The sequence below is a fragment of the Thalassophryne amazonica genome, chromosome 21 (assembly GCF_902500255.1).
Source record: "Thalassophryne amazonica chromosome 21, fThaAma1.1, whole genome shotgun sequence".
Classification (NCBI taxonomy): domain Eukaryota; kingdom Metazoa; phylum Chordata; class Actinopteri; order Batrachoidiformes; family Batrachoididae; genus Thalassophryne; species Thalassophryne amazonica.
This window is the reverse complement of record NC_047123.1, coordinates 14,796,224-14,815,208: the sequence shown is the minus strand read 5'-3', so window position 1 is coordinate 14,815,208 and position 18,985 is coordinate 14,796,224. Positions and strand designations below refer to the sequence as shown.

At 41.2% G+C, this 18,985-nt stretch overlaps 1 protein-coding gene across 1 annotated transcript in view; it reads right to left on the bottom strand.

Annotated features, from left to right (window-relative positions):
• ptprk (protein tyrosine phosphatase receptor type K) overlaps positions 1 to 18,985 on the bottom strand; it is a 360,414-nt gene that overhangs the window by 112,237 nt on the left and 229,192 nt on the right. Inside the window, exons 16-20 of the mRNA XM_034162505.1 lie at positions 18,857 to 18,962; positions 14,033 to 14,105; positions 12,525 to 12,647; positions 12,045 to 12,119; positions 11,794 to 11,830 (exon numbers count right to left, since the gene is read on the bottom strand). Coding sequence (XP_034018396.1) covers positions 11,794 to 11,830; positions 12,045 to 12,119; positions 12,525 to 12,647; positions 14,033 to 14,105; positions 18,857 to 18,962 — 414 coding nt within the window. The remainder of the gene's footprint in view (positions 1 to 11,793; positions 11,831 to 12,044; positions 12,120 to 12,524; positions 12,648 to 14,032; positions 14,106 to 18,856; positions 18,963 to 18,985) is intronic.

Genomic DNA, 18,985 nt, shown 5'->3' with positions numbered 1-18,985 from the left:
GGGAGTTGTTCCTTCCCACTGTCGCCAAGTGCTTGCTCACAGGGGGTCGTTTTGACCGTTGGGGTTTTTCCGGAATTATTGTATGGCTTTGCCTTGCAATATAAAGCGCCTTGGGGCAACTGTTTGTTGTGATTTGGCGCTATATAAATAAAATTAGAAATTAGAACAGTATCAAAAGCAGCACTGAGGTCTAACAGAACAAGCACAGAGATGAGTCCACTATCTGAGGCCATAAGAAGATCATTTGTAACCTTCACTAATGCTGTTTCTGTACTATGATGAATTCTAAAACCTGACTGAAACTCTTCAAATAGACCATTCCTCTGCAGATGATCAGTTAGCTGTTTTACAACTACCCTTTCAAGAATTTTTGAGAGAAAAGGAAGGTTGGAGATTGGCCTATAATTAGCTAAGATAGCTGGGTCAAGTGATGGCTTTTTAAGTAATGGTTTAATTACTGCCACCTTAAAAGCCTGTGGTACATAGCCAACTAATAAAGATAGATTGATCATATTTAAGATCGAAGCATTAATTAATGGTAGGGCTTCCTTGAGCAGCCTGGTAGGAATGGGGTCTAATAGACATGTTGATGGTTTGAAGGAAGTAACTAATGAAAATAACTCAGACAGAACAATCGGAGAGAAAGAGTCTAACCAAATACCGGCATCACTGAAAGCAGCCAAAGATAACAATACGTCTTTGGGATGGTTATGAGTAATTTTTTCTCTAATAGTTAAACTTTTATTAGCAAAGAAAGTCATGAAGTCATTACTAGTTAAAGTTAAAGGAATACTCGGCTCAATAGAGCTCTGACTCTTTGTCAGCCTGGCTACAGTGCTGAAAATAAAACTGGGGTTGTTCTTATTTTCTTCAATTAGTGATGAGTAGTAAGATGTCCTAGCTTTATGGCTGGCTTTTTTATCGAGCAACAGACTCTTTTTCCAGGCTAAGTGAAGATCTTCTAAATTAGTGAGATGCCATTTCCTCTCCAACTTACAGGTTATCTGCTTTAAGCTGCACGTTTGTGAGTTATACCACGGAGTCAGGCACTTCTGATTTAAAGCCCTCTTTTTCAGAGGAGCTACAGCATCCAAAGTTGTCTTCAATGAGGATGTAAAACTATTGACGAGATACTCTATCTCACTTACAGAGTTTAGGTAGCTACTCTGCACTGTGTTGGTATATGGCATTAGAGAACATAAAGAAGGAATCATATCGACGAGATACTCTATCTCACTTACAGAGTTTAGGTAGCTACTCTGCACTGTGTTGGTATATGGCATTAGAGAACATAAAGAAGGAATCATATCCTTAAACCTAGTTACAGCGCTTTCTGAAAGACTTCTAGTGTAATGAAACTTATTCCCCACTGCTGGGTAGGCCATCAGAGTAAATGTAAATGTTATTAAGAAATGATCAGACAGAAGGGAGTTTTCAGGGAATACTGTTAAGTCTTCAATTTCCATACCATAAGTCAGAACAAAATCTAAGATATGATTAAAGTGGTGGGTGGACTCATTTACCTTTTGAGCAAAGCCAATTGAGTCTAATAATAGATTAAATGCAGTGTTGAGGCTGTCATTCTCAGCATCTGTGTGGATGTTAAAATCGCCCACTATAATTATCTTATCTGAGCTAAGCACTAAGTCAGACAAAAGGTCTGAAAATTCACAGAGAAACGCACAGTAACAACCAGGTGGACGATAGATAATAACAAATAAAACTGGTTTTTGGGACTTCCAATTTGGATGGACAAGACTAAGAGTCAAGCTTTCAAATGAATTAAAGCTCTGTCTGGGTTTTTGATTAATTAATAAGCTGGAATGGAAGATTGCTGCTAATCCTCCGCCTCGGCCTGTGCTATGAGCGTTCTGGCAGTTAGTGTAACTCGGGGGTGTTGACTCATTTAAACTAACATATTCATCCTGCTGTAACTAGGTTTCTGTAAGGCAGAATAAATCAATATGTTGATCAATTATTATATCATTTACTAACAGGGACTTAGAAGAGAGAGACCTAATGTTTAATATTACCCCATTAGAGCGCTTCGCTCTCAGACTGCGGGCTTACTTGTGGTTCCTAGGGTTTGTAAGAGTAGAATGGGAGGCAGAGCCTTCAGCTTTCAGGCTCCTCTCCTGTGGAACCAGCTCCCAATTCAGATCAGGGAGACAGATACCCTCTCTACTTTTAAGATTAGGCTTAAAACTTTCCTTTTCGCTAAGGCTTATAGTTAGGGCTGGATCGGGTGACCCTGGACCATCCCTTGGTTATGTTGCTTTAGACGTAGACTGTGGGGGGGTTCCCATGATGCACTGTTTCTTTCTCTTTTTGCTCCGTATGCATCACTCTGCATTTAATCATTAGTGATCGATCTCTGCCCCCCTTCTCAGCATGTCTTTTTCCTGGTTCTTTCCCTCAGCCCCAACCAGTCTCAGCAGAAGACTGCCCCTCCCTGAGCCTGGTTCTGCTGGAGGTTTCTTCCTGTTAAAAGGGAGTTTTTCCTTCCCACTGTGGCCAAGTGCTTGCTCATAGGGGGTCGTTTTGACCGTTGGGGTTTTTCATAATTATTGTATGGCCTTGCCTTACAATATGGAGCGCCTTGGGGCAACTGTTTGTTGTGATTTGGCGCTATATAAGAAAAAAGTTGATTGATTGATTGATTTAATAGACCACATTTAACTGTTTTAGTCTGTGGTGCAGTTGAAGGTGCTATATTATTTTTTCTTTTTGAATAATCAGAGGCTCTCCGTCTGCTCCATCTGCTTTCACTGATCGCTGTGCATAATGGTGCAGGGTACATGAAGCCCAATAGTATGTACTCAATAGAGCACCCAGGGGGCTATTCAAACGGGCCAACTAGTAACATATCACTCCTGAAAACGATCTTTGGCTTTTCACGTGAGGTAAATCTGCCCTACGATTGGATTTTGGAAAACCATGTGACAGTGAACCAATTCCGATTAGACACTCACATTGCACACATCATTACACAGCTTCTATGATTAGTACAAAGATGGCCAATGGCTGGCTCGAAAGTCTGCAGAGTTACCTTTTCAGCAAAAAAGTAAGTTTCTATCTCATATCATTAAAAAGTTATTTATAATTTAGTACGCTTGGTCTTAGCCGTCGTATATGACGGTGTCAGCCAAAGAGGGTTAAAACATAAAATTCCTGAATTTAGAATCGACTGCTGCATTTCAGCTGGATTCGGACCCGGCACCACGGGGGGGCATTTTGGGGCAACGCCCCCTCATGTCATCAATTCCACCCCCTCGGATGTGAGAGTTATCAAAAAAATAAAAATAAAAATGAAAGAAAAAGAAATACTGGAAAATACAGCAAAATATTAGTTATTCAATATTATTATCACTTTACCGGGGCATTGCTGGGCCGGTATCGTAGATTTACGTCGACAGTACCTGGCTATATCCGTCCGCTATGCGTAAACAAATGACATCATAGTGCGCAGCTCAAGAACTGTCCGCAGAGGTGGAAAAAAAAACAAAACAAGACTGTCCATAGAGGAAAAGATGAAAATGCGAGAAGTGTGTTTTGGTCCCAATATGGATATTCCGGATGATTTTCTCATGGATAGCAGGACAATGAATAGCAGCTAAAGCAGCCAGCTTGATGAGGACGCATTGGCTAAATTGGAGAGCAGTGCGCGCCAGCTAGCCGAGAGCCGACACGACAAAAGTTAAGTGAGCCAACTTTTTATGTACGCATTACGTGTTGTGCATTTCAGTAAAAAGTGATAATAATGCAAATAACATGCTGTTGTCGTGCGGTATGCATTTTCTTAGTCCCTCCATTCATGGCCAGTTGCCCGCAATGACAGATATTAAAGTTATGTATTGTTGGTTTGGTTTTGTGGTATGCAGGAGATCACTTGACCGAGGGTCTATACGTTCAAATACTAATTAAAAAAATACTGTCATCACTCTTTACTCTTACTCAGTCAGTCTCTTACAACGGTGTAGCCTAAATAGACGAGCTTTCCAGGAGTGCACCCAATTCATTACGCACGCTCAGAGGCACGTCCCCTCCGGTGCACACTTTTTTTTGGGGGGGGGGGGGGGGTGACCCCGCCCCCTGTGATAAACTCCTCGCCCCCTTAATATTTTTTTTCTGGTGCTGGGCCTGGCTGGATTCAAAAGGCACTCTATTTGAACTTGGTCATATTACTTCGATATAAGTTACTTTGGTCCAAGTGAATATCATGTTTTCAGAGATATAAAATAACATGAAACTGGTCATAATTGGTTTGTAGACCAGCCAATACCTTGAACAAATCACAATTCATTTCTATAGAGAATTACGTTAACTAGGGCAGGACAGATTAAAAGTATTTTGTCCCGCTTTCTTTGTTACTGTCATGTCTGTGTCTCCTCGCTGTTCTAGGTTCTACACCCAATGGTGCTTCATCTGCAAAAGGTGAATTTAATTTAATTTAACCTTTATTTAACCAGGTTAGTCCCATTGAGATTGAGGTCTCTTTTGCAAGGGAGACCTGGACAATTATAAAGTTTCCAATTCACCAAACCTGCATGTCTTTGGATGTGGGAGGAAGGGAGGGAACCCATGCAAATACAGGGAGAACATACAAACTCCACAAAGGCACGTCACAGGTGGGAATCAATCCCATGACCTTCTTGCTGTGAGGCAACAGTGCTAACCACTAAGCCACCATGCAGCCGTGCTGAATTAAATGACCGCACCCACATATAACATCGACTAATTAAGTCAGTGGGACTTCAAGCTTGTGTTGCTTCACATTTTAAATGAGCAAACACAAGGGGGCTGATTAATACAATTTTGACAAGTCCAAGAGGGATTTTCCGACATAGCCAGGAGCTGAGAAATGTTAACAGACATTTAAAAGGGACTGGATTACATATCTGGATTATTCCTTTTGAACACTGTGCCTATGTTGTGGGCATCCTATGAATTCATTCAGTGTGGCACCTGCCATCACCTTTAAAATTCTTTGGTTAACAATAGGTTAACATATTGTTATTTGTCAGGTCAATCACAGTGTGTTATTTACAACATCAGAATTTTCTACAGTCACGTATGTGTACCTCAAGGTCCAATTCTAGGTTAATTTTCTCTGTTACACCTGTTGGTCAGATTTGTTATGTGTCGGACGCAGCTCGGAGAACCGACCAGCGTTTGAAGGACCCAGTATGAAATAAGCAGAGCACGGTACAAAGGCTAACTGAATTTAATACATAACAGTGATACAAAAATAACAGAAAGTGCGGTCTGGCGTGGTGCGCTCCCAGTAGCGCTAACGGTCCAGAGCCAGAAGCTGTTCGGACCCAAGGACCCCGCCGACACCCCCCAGGTGGCCGCAACAAACCGAGTCTGTGAAAGAAGGAACCATTATGTGAGTCCACACTCTACACACAGAGAGAACACTTAAAGGTGTACAAACAGCAAACACTTCCTGGCTTGATTACTAATCAGCTTCCCAACCTGCAGGCATGGAACATCCAGTTCACAAAACTCCACTGCAGTGGAAGCCGATACATGACTAACATACAGCTCAATATAATAAAGGTGTGAGGGACACCACATTTACTGACTGTATAAATGTTAGTCACAAAATCTAACGTACCTCAGGAAGTGTGCTGACGAGCGTGAGACCTCACCCCCTCCTCTTTCACAGACCGTGCATCAAACCCTGGACGTTCTCTGCATCCACTGATGATGAGATGGCTCCCGAGACGACGATCTCACCCGTCTGGTCACAAGGTCGTGTCTCTGGCAAATACACACTGTACACTCCAGTCTTAAATGCCACCATGTTCCAATCCATATAGATGCACCTCAGCTGTGAGTCCTGACGAGCCGCAGGTGATCAGGGTGAGGTCCTGATAACCTCAGCAACACAGCCACTCAGTCCCAAATGCAAGCCACCTGGAAGGAAAAACAAAAGACAGAAACAAAAAGGCAGCCAGGCCCCCCAGCCATACAACAGTACCCCACCCTCACGGGAAGCCTCCCGGCGACCACACAAACCTGGTCCAGGAGAAACACCCCCCTCCAGGGACCATGGCTGGAAACCGCATCTGCATTCGTCTTCCAACAGAATGGTTAATGTCCTCTCCTCTGGCTGCATCCTTGCCTTTGTTTCAGTCAGTCACTTAGCACCGGTGTGGCCAGGAGTTCTTAAACATGTGCAGTCAGCCTTTATTCAACCATGTTCGGTCTTTAGTCATAAAACAAAAAAGACAAACACAAACAACCAAACCACCCCCCCCCCCTCCCCAGGGGACCGTCCCATCAAACCCCGGGATGAGGAGAAAATAAAACCCCAAACTTAAGCTTACAAATAAAAGTGCTAAAACACCACCACCCCCCCCACCCCCCCAAACGACATGTAGGGACCAACACCCCCCAGAGGACTTCCCGCCAGCTCCAGGAGTAATAACCACAGCTGAGGTCCCTCTGGGATCCAACGTCACCCACGGGGACTCCCAGCGCCTCCCAGAGGACCACTCGTCAACCCCAGGAGACGCCTCCCCTCATGACCAACGGACCCAGCCCCGGCCGTCTATGGCTAGATGGACCCACAGCCCTTTCCCCCCCAGAGGACACCACAGTCAAACCCTGAGGGTGGAAACTGGGGGGAAAAACAAGAAGAGAGAAAAAAAAACATACAAACAAAACAACCCCAACCCCACCCCCTTGGCGCAGTGGAAACTGGAAGCACGTCCAGTGTCACCAACCGTGACTATACCCCAGAAGCCAACCGGGAGGAGTGGAACAGCGGTTATGGCAAACGGCACCACTCCTCCGACTTCTACACCAGCCACTAGCTGCGGGTATATCCCACTGCCCCAAACCTCAGCCACGCCGATGGCAGACGGCCAAAGGCGTGCTGAAGCCGGAGGTGGAACAGGGAATCAAAAAACACCCCCCCCCCCCCCCCAGGTGCACAGGTTACCCGGGAAACGCCCAGTATAACCAAACTGCACCACTCCAGCAACGCCGACACTACGGCTCACCCGGCTGGAGCCAGAGGAGAAGAGAGGGAAGAAAAAGAAAACCCTGGGGAGGTGCAACAAAAAGAAATAAAAAAGAAAGACTAACAGACCAACATACAGTTGTTTGGGTCCTTTGTTGTTTTTTTTTGTTTGTTTTGTTTTTTGACAGGCTGCAGGGTCACAACCCCAGACACAAACAGTGGAATAAAAAAAAATTAAATCCCACAAAAAAACCAACTCAAAAAACACCCACACGAAATGAACTAACACAAAACAAATCAATGACGTATACCGTTAAGCTCAAACAAGTCGAACACACCTGTTCTAACTTAAGAGCTTAATGGTAATGTGACTAAGTCACCAAAAGAGGGAGCCAAAGTGCTAAAAATGAAAAAAACCCCTTTGGTGACAGAAAACAAACGAGCTGCATCTCCGTGCGCAGCTGTATGCAACACACAACCAAAATGTGCTCAACTAAATAACGCCGGAGCTGATACAACAGACGCAGTAGTTATCTTTATCCGGGGAAACGGGGCTACAACTGTAACACAGGAAGCACCGCGACCCGTGCCACAGAACTCCGCCATGCGCGTTCACCCATTACAGACTCACTCCTGCAGCTCCCATTCAAACCTCTTATCCGGTCGAAGTGCGACGCGAAGCCGTCGCCAGTCACACTCCACCACGACCCACGGATAAGGCACAAACACAGGAACACGGCTGCAAGAGAGCACAAATCAGTATTCAGTAATGGGTCTCAAACACGCACCATCCGGGCGGAGAGCACCCCCAACTGATCCGGATAACTTCTGAACGTCTGCTGCCGCCTTCCCGGCGCGTTACCGTCTCTGCTACCGCTGGGTCCGTGATGTTTGGCCAGAGACTACTGTTATGTGTCGGACGCAGCTCGGAGAACCGACCAGCATTTGAAGGACCCAGTATGAAATAAGCAGAGCACGGTACAAAGGCTAACTGAATTTAATACATAACAGTGATACAAAAATAACAGAAAGTGCGGTCTGGCGTGGTGCGCTCCCAGTAGCGCCAACGGTCCGGAGCCAGAAGCTGTTCGGACCCAAGGACCCCGCCAACACCCCCCAGGTGGCCGCAACAAACCGAGTCTGTGAAAGAAGGAACCATTATGTGAGTCCACACTCTACACACAGAGAGAACACTTAAAGGTGTACAAACAGCAAACACTTCCTGGCTTGATTACTAATCAGCTTCCCAACCTGCAGGCATGGAACATCCAGTTCACAAAACTCCACTGCAGTGGAAGCCGATACATGACTAACATACAGCTCAATATAATAAAGGTGTGAGGGACACCACATTTACTGACTGTATAAATGTTAGTCACAAAATCTAACGTACCTCAGGAAGTGTGCTGACGAGCGTGAGACCTCACCCCCTCCTCTTTCACAGACCGTGCATCAAACCCTGGACGTTCTCTGCATCCACTGATGATGAGATGGCTCCCGAGACGACGATCTCACCCGTCTGGTCACAAGGTCGAGTCTCTGGCAAATACACACTGTACACTCCAGTCTTAAATGCCACCATGTTCCAATCCATATAGATGCACCTCAGTTGTGAGTCCTGACGAGCCACAGGTGATCAGGGTGAGGTCCTGATAACCTCAGCAACACAGCCACTCAGTCCCAAATGCAAGCCACCTGGAAGGAAAAACAAAAGACAGAAACAAAAAGGCAGCCAGGCCCCCCAGCCATACAACAAGATTAACAGATTTCTTCCAGCATAGCCATCACTTTCACTGTTATGCTACTGCCCTACACCTGTTTATGCAGGCAATGTCCTATCAAAAACTGGAGACGCTTCTGGCTGCAGTGAAAAACTGGATGCCTTCCGATTGTTTACAGTGAACTCAGAGAAGACTGAGAAGATTGTTTTTGGTTCTAATAGACAGGAGAGGTGCAATGGATCACAAAATTAATGGTTAGGATTATTTTTTAGATCAGCAAAAAAGAAAAAAGAAGGCAAATATGACTTTGCTTTCTGAGTAGCACACCACTCAGCAAAAGTTAGAAAAAGTGCTTTGAATCAGTAAACTCAGGACAGCACTGGGAAAACATGACACTCCGCCCTCAACTCCTGATATTTTGAAGTAATTCTTTACATGCATGGATCCTGAAGTGTGTCGAGCCTGCACCAGGCTGTCTCCAGTCAAGCGCAAGGCAGCAAGGCTTTTAACAAGCTCTGTTTACTGAAAGACCAACTGCTTTTCCCGTCTAACGTGAAGTGAACACAGGCCTACTTTGGCCTGTGTTACTGCACAGGTTACTGCAACTCTTCATTGAGATTTGCACAATTATTACTTTAATGTGATAATAAACCTGTGTTTCATACTATTAACAATTAATCCAAGGTTCACATGCATGAGAAACAAAGGATTTCATCTTGCAGTCTTTCCCAGCTGTCAGCAGGACTGTCCCTGTAATCAATAGCTCTATCCCTGCAGTCACTGGACTCCAAAAACAGGGTTAATAATTTTGTTGTCTAGTATTGTGTGAATGTTTTTGGTTTCCTGTTTTTAATTTGCTGTTGTACTCATTGTATTGTTTTTATTCCATTTTTTACTTTTGTTTATTTTTTAATATATACAACACTTCTAAACTTTTTGACCCAAAAGTGTTTTATAATTTTTTAATGAATTATTAATTATTCTCATGGTTGTCAACAATATTACAACGCAAGGGGTTAATGTCCCCCAAACTACAACTCATAAGCACTCTATTTGTTTAAACAACTCTATTAACTGGGTCTGTCGTATGTTCAGCTTTGGGCTGTGCTCTAACATGGTTACTGGATAGTTATTGTTTTTCATGCTGTGGTAGCTGTGGTGAAAAGTGGCACATGACAGCAATTTTTTTTAGTACTTGATTTTGTGGTTAACTGCACAGAACATTACATTGTTTTTTCCTCTCCCCATTGCTCTCACTTCAAGGAACCATAAGACAATTACTTTTGGGGGGAAAAAAATCCAAAAGGACGCAAAATACAAAAACAATATGTGCAGGCTTCAACCTTGTAATGTCTGGGGAATGTTAATGTTTTTAAAATAATTCAGGTCAATATACTGTCACTCACAATTTACCCACACAAACACACAAAATACCCACAAACACACAAAATACCCAAAGGCAGTGACAATACACAATACTGGAGATGACCTAATCTGACCAAGCTCACTTTATCCTGCCCTTAAATGCATGCGTGATCCTGAGTGAAAGAAAAGGGCAGTTATCTGACCTCTCTGTCCATTAGTGTCCTTCTCCCTTAAGTAAAAACAAGTAAGCAAACAAACAAACCAAAAAAAAAGAGGATATGTGTCTCCAGGCAGAAATGTAGCATGTCATGTTTTCTAGTAGCCCCGTTCTAATATCTACAACTAGTAGTTTTTCCAAAATATGATGTAATGTAACATCAGAAACACTTTGCGTTCCAGAGTTTTCTCTGATTTTAGAAAGGAAACATGACAAGAGATACTGGAACTACTGAATCACTTCTGTAGAAAACTTTGCACATGAAAAGTGCCACAAAGTGTGCGTGCAATGTGGACATATTTTTTGCATATCAAGATATGTTAGCAGCCACACTTAAATTCTAAATGTCCATCTCTCTGTCTTTTGCAGCCTTATATTAATAGTAGCAATACTAGAATGATTGTTTTAGCAAAATAAATATTTGTGTTTTTCTGACTTTTTACTCCAAAAGGCTAAACCACAGTCATGCTTGTAATACTCTTTCCAAACAGCATGGGTGTATTTGTGTGTGCATGTGTGTTTGTGGAGAGATTAAATTCATATCATGTAAAACCACTGCTATAATCTATCAACATATGGCTGTTTGGAAAAACAATCCATTTAGATTGTGTGCACATTTATGAATACATTTTCTCTCTCAGCAAACAATATACAATTTACCGATATATATATATATATATATATATATATACATATCCATCCACCGGTTCCTCCTCTGTGAAGTCAGCAAATCTCACTGGCAGACGCTTTTCTGCTGTTGTTGACATGTTTGTTGCCATTTTTTCAACCAGCGTCTGTCACCTAGTTCCTGACCTTCATATGCTGCGCTCTGACTGGCTAACTGTTGGCAGTAAGCTCTAACGCTATTGGTCAGTGGGAACCGATCCAATATAACTTTTGGTCCTAGCCTTTTTGGATCCTTTTGGATCCAACATAACTTTCTGATGCCAATGCCAAAATACAAGCATGCCAAAATTGCAATCTGAGTGGAGAACATATATATATATATATATATATATATATATATATATATATATATATATATATATATATATATATATATATATATATATATATATAAACCATACATGGTGGAGGCGCAAAGATGACGACAGTAATGTTGACCCTCGACCAAGTGAAAAATAGAAATCCTGAAGCAAGATCAACTTGAGAAGCCAAGTGTGGTTTTGTAACAGGTACTGTAGTAACTTGGATACACAGACAGAAGGATGAACAGATCCTAACATTTTATATCAGTAACCCTCAAGGACAGAGGAGGAATCACATCTCAATAAAAATTAATAAAATTTAGAAGGTAGTGTCATAGAGCTACACAAACACATGTTCTGGATCATCATGTGGACTTACTCATGTGGCATCATGCGGCTCCACTAATGTGAAAACTTTCATTCAGCATCCATCCATCTAGCATGTTTGGAAAGCATTTTTGAAAGCCAACAGCAATTTGTTGTCTCTTTTGGGATAAACTGGTAGCTAAGATAACAATGTGTTCCTACCTTTAGTAGCCAGTCTTAAACACTGAGTCTTTGTCTCCTGTGGAGGAAAAGACAGAAACAACAATTCGTGATTCCCAAGTCAAGACACAAGACCTGTAGACCTGGAACTTTCATACATGTCTTCTGTCTCTATGACTCTGACTTAGTCACACATCTACACTGCAGCACAAGTGCCATTAGTTTAGTCTAGTGCCAAACAGATAGCAGCTGTTCATTGATTGTGGGTTTAGTTGCTCCATTTATTACATTACCCGCTCTGTGCTGCTCACGGCTTGTAAGTAGATGTTGTAGTTCTTTCTTGGAGCCAGTGGGGGGTTCCAGAAACCCTGATAGTAAGAAAAGAGATGAACATTGATACCTGTGACCACTCTTTTCTATCACATCACCGACTAATGTTTTTTATCCTTTCTGATTGTCTGTTTATGTGCAGAATAACCCAGAAATTTGGTAAACCATCGTGAATTATGACTATTTTTTACTCGTTTTAGGTGCTCAAGCTGTCACACCTAATTGAATGAAGAAGATAAGGCATGTCCACCCAATGATTGGCCACTCATGACAATCATATTTTTGTCAATAATTTTTTTTCTGGCTTAATTAACAATGAAAATTTGCATGCATGACAGTAAATCAGAACAATTCAAGTTAACAAATAATAAACATGTACTTTTATGATTCTTTACTTGACACTTCTGCTGTACAGACTATGCTGTCTAGAAGAGAGGACTTGCCTGGTAGGTCTTGTTGTCTCCCACAGTGAAGGGAAGGGGTTCCGGCAGATTGCTGGGAGACAGCTGGGCAGCATAGTAGTATGGAGATCCACCACTCGATGCACTGTGGTAAGAAACAGGAACCTGTTGGAGAGGACAGAGTCAAATTCTACAAATCTCTCGGAACAAAGAAAACAATAGTAATTCAGCTAAGTTCTTTTTTTCCACACTTGAAAAAGCAGATGTCCATTGGTATAATAATACACATTAAAAAGCACATTGATTGGTGGATTGTATATCACACGGCATTGATTATTTGTCCCGTGGGGTACAGAAATAGTCCACTATATGAATTATGTCATTTTTCATTTTCATTTTGAAGGATCTATGAACATACCTTTCACTCCACTGAACAACTCAACGACCTTTTCAAAAATGTGTCCATGATAGAAGGAAGGCAAACTGAATAAGCCATAAGTAGATTTGAAGCTTATGCAGTGTGTTCTGGGGCATCTGTCAGATGAAGACTTGAACAAGTTCTGATTGTGGGTCTCTTTTTTTTTTTTTTTTTAGCTATTTTTTATTTTTGTGCCAGATTGAGAAAAGCAAGGCGGCACAGTGGCTTAGTGGTTAGCACTGTTGCTTCACAGAAAGAATGTCATGGGACTGATTCCCACCTGTGTGGAGTTTGCATGTTCTCCCCGTGTTTGGGTGGGTTCCCTCCGGGTGCTCCGGCTTCCTCCCACATCCAATGACATGGAGCTTAGGTGAACTGGAAACTTTAAATTGTCTGTAGGCTAACTGTATAATCCATTATTTTAAACATTTTATTTACATTTAGTTAGCTCCAAATTGAAGTGAGCCATGCAACCAGGCATTTATAGTGACGTTTTCGTTTCTTCAGTGGCAACACAGAGCAATTTATTCTGAGTTACTTTTCCCTGTATAATATTAATTAGTCAGTTAGAGTTAGTTTCTGAAACATTTGCATTGTAATTGAACAATTAAATTAAGGTCCCAAGTAAAAAGATACCCTCTACAATAGGCATACGTAACTAAAAGCAGCAGAAAAGCTCATCACACAGACGCAGCCTCCATGCATTCTGTTCTCTACCATCATAATATTCTGAAGGACAAGGCCAGGTCATCACATACATGTCTTGATGAAAAATGATGAAAAGCACAAGAATCTCCACCTCTGGATAAACCAAAAGAATCAAAATCAAGGTTCTGAACTGGCCTTTTCACTTTCAGGTTATTCTTTAAAACCCTTTGTTGTGGCTGAATTAAAGCAATTCTACAAAGACGTAGAATGGCAGCTAGTGGTGTTAAGTGTTGAACATGTTACTGCCAAATATGACGACACATATTTCAAGGACAGTTCATCTTTCAAATGTCTGATACGGACAATATAAACTTTCCCCTTTAATAAATAAAACTGTATTTTGCATTTAATGGGGTAGTGTTATAGTCTGACATCAAATTTTGTAAGTTCATCTACTAGAAGAACAGAAGACGTTACAAGTCACCTCATAACAATCAGAAGAGGCTTGGCGACGCGAGCGCTGTGGATTCACCTCCTCCACCACAATCTGATATGCACTGGAGAAAAGGAAACAAAGGAACACAAAAACACTATTCAAATCATGCTGACGTACTGGGAAATACAGTTAAGTTCATTTTAAAACAGTTTCAGTTTCTTAAACACACTTTGTAGTCAAGTATCACATTTTCTGAACATTGATTTACTAATTGTTTAAAAGCATTTACAAATGCTCCAATTCTCATCAATATAGCAAATATCATGCACATTAGTTAAAATTAATGACACTGGTATGTTGTGTACATGTTATTATGATACGAGGTCTGTTAGAAAAGTGAATGAAAACTTTATTTCGAACATTTGATACAACAACAATTACAAGATAGATCAGTAAAGACAACAACAAAAAAGTTCCTACTGTGTACCCAACATGTCCGAAAAGGGGTAGGGTGAAGCATCAGCTCATTTATCCCTACCCCTTCTTCCCCACAACCAGTAATACCCTTTGCCACATATACACATAAATTCCTACACACCTAAACCGATATCAATATATATATATACATATATATACACATACACATACATATACACATCAACATACATACACATATACATACACATATATACACATATACATATATACACATATATATACACAAACATAAATATACACCTACACATACCTACTTACATACAAAATACTATATATTTACAAGCCGAAGCAAAAAACAAAAACACCCTAACCCTCATTACCCTTCCTCCTCCCTATACCCAGAAAAAAAACATATTTTTGTACCGCTGTTTGAACTGGTTCATGCTTGGACATTGCTTGAGCCCCACTCCCAATCTGTTCCACATCCTCACCCCACAGACAGAAATACAGAAACCTTTTAATGTTGTTCGTGCCCACTGATGCTTTAAATTAAATTTCCCCCTCAGACTGTAATCCCCTGATCTGTTAAAAAACATATTTTTAATATTTGCTGGAAGTAAATTGTTTATTGCTTTATACACAATTTGTACTGTTTGAAAATGAACCAAGTCTGTGAATTTTAAGAATTTGGATTGTAAAAATAGTGGATTTGTATGATCTCTATAGCCAGTATTATGAATAATTCTTATAGCTCTTTTCTGCATTACTGATAGTGATTGTGTTGTACCTTTATAAGTATTACCCCATACCTCTGCACAGTACTGTAAATATGGTAAAACCAGTGAGCAGTAAAGAATGCGGAGTGAGTTGTGGTCCAGAATATGTTTCGCTTTGTTTAGAACTGAAATGCTTCTTGACAGTTTACTTTGTATATGTTTTATATGAGTCTTCCAGTTTATCTTATCATCTATTATCACCCCCAGAAACTTATTTTCATGTACCCTTTCAATATCTACCCCCTCGACTTGTAACTGAACCTGTATGTCTGTATTACAATAGCCAAATAACATGTATTTTGTTTTACTTAAGTTTAATGATAATTTATTTCTGTCAAACCATATTTTCAATTTTCCCATTTCTATACTGATCCTCCTCAGTAACTCCTGCAAATCCCCCCCTGAACAAAAAATGCTTGTGTCATCTGCAAATAATACTAATTTTAATATTTTGGAAACATTGACAATATCATTTATATAAATTAGAAACAGTTTTGGACCCAATACTGACCCCTGTGGGACGCCACAAGCATTGTCCAAGCATGATGATGTATATTCCCCCAACTTCACAAACTGTTTTCTGTTACTTAAGTAGCTTCTCACCCAGTGCAACACCAACCCCCTAATCCCATACTGTTCAAGTTTATTGATTAATATGTCATGATTAATTGTATCAAAAGCCTTTTTAAGGTCTATAAATATTCCAACTGAATGTAATTTGTGGTCTATGGCGTTTGTAATCTCCTCAACTGATTCTATTAATGCAAGTGATGTTGAACTATGTGCTCTGAATCCATATTGACTATCAGTAAGTAATTTATGTTTATTTATGAATTTGTCTAATCTATTATTGAATAACTTTTCTAATAATTTGGAAAATTGTGGAAGCAAAGAAACAGGTCTATAATTTGTGAAGTGGTGTCTATCCCCAGTCTTATACAGCGGCACAACCTTAGCTATTTTCATTTGATTGGGAAATTTACCGGTTTGAAATGATAAGTTACAGATGTATGTTAATGGTTCTACAATCCATTCAATGACCTGTTTTACCACCACCATATCAATTTCATTTAAATCGGTAGATGTTTTATATTTACAATTATTCACAATGTCTATAATTTCATTTCCATCCACTGCTGTGAGGAACATTGAACAGGGATTTCTTTCTATGAGATTATTATCCCAATCCTCAGGTTGGGAATCGGGAATTTTTTCTGCCAAGCTTGGTCCAATATTTACAAAAAAATTATTAAAACCGTTGACTACCTCATCCTTATTTTCCTTCTTGACATTATTATCAATGAAATACTGAGGGTAACTCTGTTTTTTATTACCATTTTTGATAATGCTATTTAATATATCCCATATTCCTTTAATATTGTTTTTGTTATTATATAATATGTTACTATAATATTCCTTCCTACATACCCGTATAATATTAGTTAATCTATTTTTGTATTTCTTATATCTATTTTCTGCCTCTTTAGTCTTTAGTTTTATGAATTCTCTATACAGTGTATTTTTCTTATTACATGCATTTCGTAACCCTTTCGTCATCCATGGTCGAGCTTGGATTTTTTGTTTTCTGTAGTCTTGTTTAATTGGACAATTTTTATCATATAATGATGTAAATATTTGTAAAAAAATTTCATATGCACTATCAACATCACTTTCACTGTATACCTTTTCCCAGTTTTGCTCCTGTAAATCCTGGGATTTACAGATCCTGTAAAAAGTATCGGACCTTTTTATTTTTTTCAAAAACCATATGGATATGGAATCACGTGTGATTGCATCAGACAAGCTTGAACCTTCGTGCGAATGTGTGAGTTTTTTCACGCCTGTTGGTTGCGTCATTCGCCGATTTTATGGGGATTATACAGATTAAGGAGTGTTACTGCCGCTTTAAGGACGGCCCACAACTGCTGAGAGCGCGGCGCGCTCCCAGCGCCGATCGACATGCTCAGAACCTGCTGAAACAACCAGATCATTTCCAACATGAGGGCTTTGTTGATCCGGGACCTCATCTGACTTTTACAAAAAGGCAGAAGTCGTGGACATCAGCACTTTTTCGACACATTCCACTGTTACAGGAGTTTTTTTCATGGAAAGAAAAGCGAAGGGACGCGCCACGGAGCCGTTCATTACGCGGGACAAAACCACCTCGGTGTTGGTCTCACAGGACGGCTTTCAGGTGGCTTTCAGATGGATTCCGGTTGCTTTTCAGTCGTGTGATTATCCGATTGTGATTGTGCATGAGCTGGACATGCCCCAACATGTCCTGGAAGGCTTCATCACAGCGTTGCTTTGCGCCATGCGGCTGCACCGCGACGTGCGGAACTCCTCCGCACGTCTGTCTTAATGTGCTGAAAAAGTGCTGATGTCCACGTGTTTTCACAATTCCTGTGCTAGTCAGACGACATACCGGATCAAGACAGCGTCCAGTTTAGAAATGAACGGCACATTCCACTGTTACAGGAGTTTTTGTCATGGAAAGAGGAGCCATGGCGCAAAGCAACGCCGTGATGAAGCCTTCCAGGACATGTTGGAGCATGTCCAGCTCACGCACAATCACAATCGGATAATCACACAACTGAAAAGCAATCAGAATCCTTCTGAAAGCCACCTGAAAGCTGTCCTGTGAGACCAACACCGAGGTGGTTTTGTCCCGCATAATGAACGGCTCCATGGCGCGTCCCTCCGCTTTTCTTTCCATGAAAAAAACTCCTGTAACAGTGGAATGTGCCGAAAAAGTGCTGATATCCACTCCTTCTGCCTTTTTGTGAAAGTCAGACGAGGTCCCGGATCAACAAAGCCTTCACGTTGGAAATGATCTGGTTGTTTCAGCGGGGTCTGAGGATGTCGTTCGGCGCTGGGAGCGTGCCGCGCTCTCAGCAGTTGTGGGCCATCCTTAAAGCGGCATTAACACTCCTTAATCTGTATAATCCCCATAAAATAGTCCCTGAAAGCCATATTAATTTTCCGAATGGTGTCCACCTGGAGGTCTCTCACAGTTTCTGGAAAAAAATTGATGCAGCAAAGCTCCAAATCGTTCAGACATTTATTCGCAATAAAAATCCGACGAGAGGGGTGGACCAGTGCTCACACAAAGCCTGCTCACAGGCGAATGACGCAACCGACAGGCGTGAAAAAACTCACGCATGCGCACGAAGGTTCAAGCTTGTCTGATGCAATCACACGTGATTCAAATCCATATGGTTTTTGAAAAAAATAAAAAGGTCCCATACTTTTCTAACAGACCTCGTATGTCCATTTTCTTGATCCGCTTGGGTGGGTAGGGAGAGTTCCCATGGGATATAAAAGCTTTTCAACCTACCATCCCTGGCTCTCAAGACCAGGCACCTAAGTGACTCTACTCTACTCTATTCTACTCTTCAATTCTACTCTTCCTTTTTTAGATATTTAGATATACCTTAGTATACACTAGTATAGATCTACCTTAGAACTGGAATATATTATAGAAGACATACCTTACTGAATTTTCATGTTCAAGTTCCACTGCTACACTGTGTGTACAGCTAGGTGTGATGGTTTTGTTTTTTGTTTTTGTTTTTTCATGTTTTCATGCTTTATAAAAGGAACCAGAGTCAACAACATCCAATCAAACCCAAATGACAACGTGAACTTCATTCAGTACCTTATGGGTGCTCCCTTCGCCTGAGCAGGTTTGAGCAGGACGGTGATAGTAGTTGCAGTTTCATTGAGAAAGGCTTCTGCTCCGTCATACTCTTCAAGTGTAGGGGCTGAAGACAGAGCATGACTACTT